The 10,165-nt window shown below is 31.2% G+C and overlaps 1 protein-coding gene across 1 annotated transcript; it reads right to left on the bottom strand.

Moving 5' to 3' along the window:
• Positions 1–8,769: 8,769 nt before the first annotated feature.
• Positions 8,770–9,456, bottom strand: LOC139901682 (uncharacterized). The gene has a single exon (XM_071884364.1). The coding sequence runs from the start codon at positions 9,454–9,456 to the stop codon at positions 8,770–8,772; it is 687 nt and encodes a 228-aa protein (XP_071740465.1).
• Between the last annotated feature and the right edge of the window lie 709 nt (positions 9,457–10,165).

Below are 10,165 nucleotides of genomic sequence, written 5' to 3'. Positions count from 1 at the left end.
GACCAACGCTCGGATACCAACTGAAATGTCCCGTTCTTATTGATTAAAAACGTTCCATATTAATTGATTTCGTTGCGAGGTTTTGACCTCTATATGAGACATTTTTCAAAGACTGCATTCATTTTTAAAACAAACCATAACCTTTATTTCATAAATAAAGGTTTAAAAAGCTTTACGTAGATTATCAAATAATGATAATCTAAAATATCCTGTTTACACACGACCATTACATAATGGTTTACAATACAAATATGTTACATCGAAATCAGTTTCTTGAATGCAGTTTTTACACAATATCATACAAACATGGACTCCAAATCTTGTCCTTATTTTAGTATGCAACAGCGGAAGCTCTTAATATTCACCTGAGAATAAACATGCTTTAAACGTCAACAAAAATGTTGGTGAGTTATAGGTTTAACCTATATATATCAAATCGTAACAATAGACCACAAGATTTCATATTTCAATACACATCCCATACATAGAGATAAAAATCATTCATATGGTGAACACCTGGTAACCGACAATAACAAGATGCATATATAAGAATATCCCCATCATTCCGGGACACCCTTCGGATATGATATAAATTTCGAAGTACTAAAGCATCCGGTACTTTGGATGGGGTTTGTTAGGCCCAATAGATCTATCTTTAGGATTCGCGTCAATTAGGGTGTCTGTTCCCTAATTCTTAGATTACCAGACTTAATAAAAAGGGGCATATTCGATTTCGATAATTCAACCATAGAATGTAGTTTCACGTACTTGTGTCTATTTTGTAAATCATTTATAAAACCTGCATGTATTCTCATCCCAAAAATATTAGATTTTAAAAGTGGGACTATAACTCACTTTCACAGATTTTTACTTCGTCGGGAAGTAAGACTTGGCCACTGGTTGATTCACGAACCTATAACAATATATACATATATATCAAAGTATGTTCAAAATATATTTACAACACTTTTAATATATTTTGATGTTTTAAGTTTATTAAGTCAGCTGTCCTCGTTAGTAACCTACAACTAGTTGTCCACAGTTAGATGTACAGAAATAAATCGATAAATATTATCTTGAATCAATCCACGACCCAGTGTATACGTATCTCAGTATTGATCACAACTCAAACTATATATATTTTGGAATCAACCTCAACCCTGTATAGCTAACTCCAACATTCACATATAGAGTGTCTATGGTTGTTCCGAAATATATATAGATGTGTCGACATGATAGGTCGAAACATTGTATACGTGTCTATGGTATCTCAAGATTACATAATATATAATACAAGTTGATTAAGTTATGGTTGGAATAGATTTGTTACCAATTTTCACGTAGCTAAAATGAGAAAAATTATCCAATCTTGTTTTACCCATAACTTCTTCATTTTAAATCCGTTTTGAGTGAATCAAATTGCTATGGTTTCATATTGAACTCTATTTTATGAATCTAAACAAAAAAAGTATAGGTTTCTAGTCGGAAAAATAAGTTACAAGTCGTTTTTGTAAAGGTAGTCATTTCAGTCGAAAGAACGACGTCTAGATGACCATTTTAGAAAACATACTTCCACTTTGAGTTTAACCATAATTTTTGGATATAGTTTCATGTTCATAATAAAAATCATTTTCTCAGAATAACAACTTTTAAATCAAAGTTTATCATAGTTTTTAATTAACTAACCCAAAACAGCCCGCGGTGTTACTACGACGGCGTAAATCCGATTTTACGGTGTTTTTCGTGTTTCCAGGTTTTAAATCATTAAGTTAGCATATCATATAGATATAGAACATGTGTTTAGTTGATTTTAAAAGTCAAGTTAGAAGGATTAACTTTTGTTTGCGAACAAGTTTAGAGTTAACTAAACTATGTTCTAGTGATTACAAGTTTAAACCTTCGAATAAGATAGCTTTATATGTATGAATCGAATGATGTTATGAACATCATTACTACCTTAAGTTCCTTGGATGAACCTACTGGAAAATAGAAAAATGGATCTAGCTTCAATGGATCCTTGGATGGCTCAAAGTTCTTGAAGCAAAATCATGACACGAAAACAAGTTCAAGTAAGATCATCACTTGAAATAAGATTGTTATAGTTATAGAAATTGAACCAAAGTTTGAATATGATTATTACCTTGTATTAGAATGATAACCTACTGTAAGAAACAAAGATTTCTTGAGGTTGGATGATCACCTTACAAGATTGGAAGTGAGCTAGCAAACTTGAAAGTATTCTTGATTTTATGAAACTAGAACTTTTGGAATTTATGAAGAACACTTAGAACTTGAAGATAGAACTTGAGAGAGTTCAATTAGATGAAGAAAATTGAAGAATGAAAGTGTTTGTAGGTGTTTTTGGTCGTTGGTGTATGGATTAGATATAAAGGATATGTAATTTTGTTTTCATGTAAATAAGTCATGAATGATTACTCATATTTTTGTAATCTTATGAGATATTTCATGCTAGTTGCCAAATGATGGTTCCCACATGTGTTAGGTGACTCACATGGGCTGCTAAGAGCTGATCATTGGAGTGTATATACCAATAGTACATACATCTAAAAGCTGTGTATTGTACGAGTACGAATACGGGTGCATACGAGTAGAATTGTTGATGAAACTGAACGAGAATGTAATTGTAAGCATTTTTGTTAAGTAGAAGTATTTTGATAAGTGTATTGAAGTCTTTCAAAAGTGTATAAATACATATTAAAACACTACATGTATATATATTTTAACTGAGTCGTTAAGTCATCGTTAGTCGTTACATGTAAGTGTTGTTTTGAAACCTTTAGGTTAACGATCTTGTTAAATGTTGTTAACCCAATGTTTATAATAACAAAAGAGATTTTAAATTATTATATTATCATGATATTATGATGTACGAATATCTCTTAATATGATATATATACATTAAATGTCGTTACAACGATAAACGTTACATATATGTCTCGTTTCAAAATCATTAAGTTAGTAGTCTTGTTTTTACATATGTAGTTCATTGTTAATATAATTAATGATATGTTTACTTATCATAATATCATGTTAACTATATATATAACCATATATATGTCATCATATAGTTTTTTACAAGTTTTAACGTTCGTGAATCACCGGTCAACTTGGGTGGTCAATTGTCTATATGAAACCTATTTCAATTAATCAAGTCTTAACAAGTTTGATTGCTTAACATGTTGGAAACATTTAATCATGTAAACATCAATCTAAATTAATATATATAAACATGGAAAAGTTCGGGTCACTACAGTAAGTGCTTCAGGTTCTTCGCCAAGAGGGCAATGTGGTGGATGAAAGGGATCACCTTCTTCTTGTCTCCAATGATTGAGAAGGCTACAAACCATCCCCAATTCATCCAGAATAGATGATGGTTGATTGGTTAATCCATTCCAGTCACACTGCTTTCGGAGCTTGAGTGGGATTCCATTTCGGAATCCGAGGGACTTGAACTAATGACGAATTCCATTTCATACGATTGAATGAAGGATTTTTCGATATGAAATGGTTTTCCGGCTATCGGGTGGTGTTCTAATTACATAGAATATCTAGATATATAGAGCAAAAGATTTCGTGGATTACGGAGAAATTTACGGAATATGTCAGGCAAAGTTTACAGTAACAGATACGCTAAGATACGAATTAGCAGATACGCTAAGATATGAATTTTGTCTATACACTATTCATGCAATCAATGCAGTAAGATGTGTCTAGGCTTAAGAATGATAAGTAGGTAATTTTCGATAAGAAATGATAAGCAAAATCTTTTGACATGCAACTAAGGTCGAAGTCCAGACTCACTAATGCATCCTAACAACTATCAGTTAGACACACTAATGCAGACCTGGTTCGCTAAGACCACCGCTCTGATACCACATAAGACGACCCGTCCTAATCCATAAGGACGAATACAATAACATATGATTTCATCGCGAGGTATTTGACCTCTATATGATACATTTTACAAACGTTGCATTTGTTTTTAAAAGACAACCTTTCATTACATCAAAAGTTGACAAGCATGCATACCATTTCATAATATCAATCTTATAAATGACCTAATTTGTCATTTACTTAATAATAATCTCTTTTGAACTCAACGACTTGAATGCAACGTCTTTTGAAATATGCCATGAATGACTCTAAGTGATATCCTTAAAATAAGCTAATGCACAGCGGAAGATTTCTTTAATACTTGAGAATAAACATGCTTTCAAGTGTCAACCAAAAGGTTGGTGAGTTCATAAGTTTTTTGTAAATAATAAAATTCATCATTTTAATAGACCATAAGATTTAAATACAGTACACCTATCTCGTGTACAAAAACCATATTTCATAATGCTTAACAGAGTAGGTTCGTATCCTTTTCTCCCCCGTAGGTTGCCTCGCGATTTTTAATATCTTTCATAAACATAATCTCTTATCAGGCATTTCGCACGGCATAGAGATAAAAATCATTCATACGAACTACAAACACCTGGTAATCGACCTTAACAAAATGCATCTAGAATATCCCCCGCATACCGGCATTTCGCACGGTCATGCAAAAAGCATACAATCAGGCCACTCTTTTAAATATGATGGTTGTGTACACCTCACAAACAGATCATATCTTTTAAAACTGGCAGTTGTAATACCTATTTCAAAGTACTAAAGCAGTTCAAATTCTCTGACTGGGCTTGTTAGTGCCCATAGATCTATCTTTAGGATTCGCGTTAATTTGGGGCTCGGTTCCCAAATTCTCAGATTACCAGACTAAAAGGGGTGATATCCGGTGTACTCATAACTCATTCGTAGAATGTTTTTAAGTACTTGTGTATATTTCGTCAAACATTTATAAAAGAAGTTCATGTATTCTCAGTTCAAAAATATATCTCAAAGCATTTAGTAAAACAGTTATAAAAATAGTGCATGTATTCTCAGTCCCAAAAATGTAAAGAGTAAAAAGGATCAAATGAACTCACGCATATGAATATTGTAAAATAGTTAATAAAGCATTTGCATGTATTCTCAGCCCAAAAACGTAAAGAGTAAAAGGGAGCAAATGAAACTCACAATACTGTATTCAGTAGTAAAAATACATGTGACGTCATTAATCAAGTGCAAGGTTGGCCTCGGATTCACGAACCTATATTAGTATATATATATATATTTATATGTTGATGAATATCCGTCTAACAAATTTAGGTCAGGTCATAGTGTATCACAGTCCTAATGCTCGAGACTAATGTGTAAAATTCAACAAAAGTCAACTTAACCTAAAATGACTTCCAAAATTCCATACATGATTATTATATAACTTAAATATCATCGTTTTATATATATCTAATATTTTTAACAGGTTTTATGAAAGTAAATAATAAAAGTCATTTGTTAATAAAAAATTATATTTAAAATTTATATATGATAAAGATATACTTTTATATATCTTAAGTAATAAAATTTATAAAGTTCATTTAATATCATAAAATATAATGATAGGTATTATTAATGTAATTATATTACGTGTGGTAAAAATATCTTTTTATCACATATTTATTTGATAAAATAATATCGATAATAACAATAATAATGAAAGTTGTACTATTTTGTAATAATAATTATTATTATTCTACTAATAAAAATAGCAATATTTATATTTACTAATGATTATAATAAAATGATAATTCTAATCATGACAATCTTAATAATAGCAATACTTTTTAATATTAATCGTAATAATAATATTTTATATAAAAATAATATTTCTATTTCAAATGATAATTTTAAATAATAATACTGAAATGATAATAATAATGATATTTTATAATAACAATGATATTTCTATTAAAAATGATAATTTTAATAAAAATGATGGGTTTAATATTAGTGATACTTTTAATAATAATAATGACGATAAAAATAATAAATTGATAGTTTGATAAAAATATTAATTATTTTAATAATAATAATAATAATAATAATAATAATAATAATAATAATAATAATAATAATAATAATAATAATAATATTGATTATTAAATAATAATAACAATAATAACTATAATAACGACGATAACGATAACGATTAACAATAACGATAACGATTAACGATAACGATAGCGATAACGATAACGATAATTATTTTAACAATAATAATTTTAAAATTATAGATAATTCAATTGACGATATCTTTTAATCCGTTCATCAAAACCATACGATATCTAAATGAAAAGTTTAGAGTTTTTCGCCAGCTTTCCAATGACATGCATATCCGATACCTTATCTCAGTAGCATATGTATCAAACTTATGATTTATCAAAACTATCTAACGACTAAATTAAACATACATGCATGCATAATCATATTTACTCGAGCACTAGTCAGGGATACACTATTAATATATAAAAGTTAAGTTATTAGTGCTCGCGTATCAATATTGAGATTCAATACTGCAGGAAAGTACGTAGGCGCAACGGAGATGATAAACACTAGATTGACCTCACGAGCATACCCATGAACTATACCCATCACCTCCATAGCTATAACCTATAATTTCCTTAGCCTTATCCTACTCGCAAACCAGTTTTAAAAACTCATTTTAGATCACTCGAGCAGCACTCCATCGTAGTATTTATATGTATAATACTAATAATAATACTCATAACCATAAAATTAATATTAATAATATTAATCTTAATAATAATAATAATAATAATAATAATAATAATAATATTTATGATTTATATATATATATATATATATATATATATATTGAGAGGAGTTCGAGAGATAGATGAAGGAAAAATGAATCAGAAAAGCATAAACGAAAGAGCTTTAAAGAGTTGGCCAGTTCAGAGGCTCCATGTGATCGCATGGAGTCTCCTTGTATAATTCATGCGATCGCATGACTTCAGGTTACAGCTCATATCACACAAAAAAATCTTGCCGACATCGATATATATTAATTTATATATAATATATTTAATCTATATAATTAATTAAATATTATATTATATTTACATGTATAGTTAGTTTGTAATTTTAACATCGATGACTTGCATGTTGTCACTCGACTCATGTCCCTTTTTTGGTTTTTCGAACGAAGTTTCGTACGCAGAGAAAATTAATACTTTACGTTTCGTGACGAGTACCCTTATAAATAATAATACTTAATTCAAAGAAAAACTAACCCACTCAAAGTGTAACCTAATCATTCTAGTGTTGTGGTCATTTGCTTCTATAAATCAATGTCTCGTTTGTTTATTAAAATATATTAATAATATATTTAAAGTAACTCTTAAATGAATAAAAAATGTTTTATAACTATATTAATATTGTAATATATATATATATATATATATATATATATATATATATATATATATATATATATATATAATTAGGACTATAATTTAGGTGTGTATAACTGGGATATTATAATATTTAGTTTTTTAAAACTAAGTTATATTTCAAAGTTCGTTTTATATAATTTAACTCGTTTTTAAATAATAGAAGTTATTTTATCAATTAATGTTTTTAATATGAAAACTAAATAGTTGATTTATCAAGGGACACGAGTTAAAGTAAAGCACACTTTTGGAATTTAAACGGGAATGTCTACTAACTTTTGACTAACTCTCGTTAATGACACTTTTGTAAATCACTTTACCAAATGTTCCAGATACCGTTAAAAAGAAAATAGATTTCTTAAATCAAAGTGGACCTCTCATCAGAGACTCGTAATCATACCATGTATCTGATAAATCAATCATTTGATATTATCTTCTAATTCCATTTGATAAACATATTGAAACAAATGTGTTCATGTAAACTATTATTCGTTTAATACTTTGTTAACGTCCTCAAGGTGTAATATATACACATATACATACATATTCATATTCAATTATATATTGGTTCGTGAATCGTCGAAGTTTGGTCGAGGTTAAATGAATGTATGAACATAGTTTAAGATTTTTGAATTTCAATTTAACAAACTTTGCTTATCGTGTCGGAATAATATAAAGATCAAGTTTAAATTTGGTCGGAAATTTCCGGGTAGTCACAGCGATTGGTTACTTCACACAAGCCATTAGCCTGTGGATGCGCCACTGATGTAAACTTTTGGATTATATTTAAATTAGTGCACCATGTTTTAAAAGGATCTTTCGCTATTTGAGCACCACTATCGATGACCAACTCGCGCGGAATACCAAATCTGTAAACAATATACTCTCATACAAAATTACGCACTTGCACTCCAGTGATAGTACGAACCGCCTTAGCTTCAACCCATTTTGTAAAATAGTCAATTACCACAATTAAGAATTTAACATTACCAGGACCTGCGGGAAATGGTCCTACAATGTCAATAGCCCACTTATGAAATGGCCATGGCGAATTAACGGGGATCATATCATGCCTTGGCATCCGATTCTGCGGAGCATGCCTTTGACAACTTTTGCAACGCTTAACAATCCTTGCTACATCGCGGTATAAGGATGGCCAAAAGTAATCCATTCACAAAATTTTTGCCACGATAGTTTTATAACCTGAATGCAATGCACAGGAACCGTTATGCACTTCATCAGTTATCATTTCTACTTCAATTGGGCCAACACACCGCATCATTGGACCACAATATGACTTACGATACAAAATGTCATTTTGTATGATGTACATTAATGCTCGCTCTCTAACTAAACGAGCTTCGCGGTGATTATTTGGAAAAATACTATTGCGGATAAATTGCAAGATTGGTTCCATCTAATTTGGCTGTTCTTCGACAACAGACGCCACCATTAAATCATTATCTATTGATTTATTTGGCAATTCCTTAACCCAAACTTGCCTTTGAAAGTGCGAAAACGTTAAAGCGGCCAGCTTACTTAATGTATCCGCCTTCATATTTTGACTCCTTGGTACTTGTGCGAGCTCAAAATGCTCAAACCGCACAGCTAATTCTTGCAACAATTTCAAATATTTTTGCATTGAGGAGTTGTGTGCTTCAAAAGAGCCATTAAACTGATTTGCCACTAACTGTGAATCTGTAAATGCTAGCAACTTGGTGATATCCATTTTATGCGCGATATTTAAACCTGCAAGCAATGCTTCATATTCCGCTTCATTGTTTGTTACATAAAAATTGAATCGTAACGCGTATGTATGCTCCTCACCTCTTGGGCTTGCCAATACTAAACCCGCGCCAGCGCCTTCTGCACATGAGGCTCCATCAGTAAATAAATCCCATGTTTCCCCCTGCACTGACTTCAATTCTGTTCGCTCATTAATCACCTCTAACTCCCCAGACATTTCTGCGAGGTAATCTGCCAAAACTTGACCCTTTATAGCATTACGCGGAAGGTAAGAAATTTGATAAGCACCTACCTCTACCGCCCACAACGCAAGCCTACCAGATATTTCGGGTTTTGTTAACACTTGTTTGATTGGCATGTTAGTTACCACATGCACTGGGTGCCCTTGAAAATATCTTCTTAACCTTCGCGATGTTAATATGTGTGCATACACAAATTTTTAATGGGCGCATAGTTTATTTCGCTTCCTGTAAGAGCATTACTGACAAAATATACAGTTTTTTGTATTTTATCCCTTTCCTCAACTAAAACTGAACCAAAAGCTTCATTTGCCACCGATATATAAAGGCAAAGAGTTTCACCATCAACTGGCGCTGTTAATGTAGGCGAAGTCTTCAATAACTTCTTCATTTCCTGAAACGCGATTTCAGCCTCGCTTGTCCAAACAAAGCTTTTTTGTTTCAAGCAGCCTTTTAAAGTTTTGAAAAATGGTAACTGCCTTTCAGCGGCATTAGACAAGAAACGCGTTAATGCAGCTAACTTTCCTGTCAAACTTTGCACTTCGTTGACCGTCTTGGGCGCAGTCATATTTTCAATAGCCACGATCTTCTTTGGATTAGCTTGAATACCCTGCTCAGTAACAAGATATCCCAAGAACTTTCCTTCAGTTTCGCCAAAACTACACTTTAGCGGATTAAGCTTCATATTTATTATGCGCAATGTATCAAATGTTTTCCGCATATCGTCTATAATACGCTCTTGCATTGTGCTTTTAATTACCAAATCATCCACATAAGCCTCAAGATTACGCATAATTTGGTTTTCAAACGCAGTGTCAATTAAGCATT

Source organism: Rutidosis leptorrhynchoides, chromosome 1 (assembly GCF_046630445.1).
Source record: "Rutidosis leptorrhynchoides isolate AG116_Rl617_1_P2 chromosome 1, CSIRO_AGI_Rlap_v1, whole genome shotgun sequence".
NCBI lineage: Eukaryota > Viridiplantae > Streptophyta > Magnoliopsida > Asterales > Asteraceae > Rutidosis > Rutidosis leptorrhynchoides.
Note: the sequence above shows the minus strand (reverse complement) of the source record. Positions and strands in the feature narration are given on the sequence as shown.

What these genes read in the sequence shown, in the direction of transcription:
- LOC139901682 (XM_071884364.1), bottom strand. Translation starts at nt 9,456, where the DNA reads ATGCCAATCAAACAAGTGTTAACAAAACCCGAAATATCTGGTAGGCTT.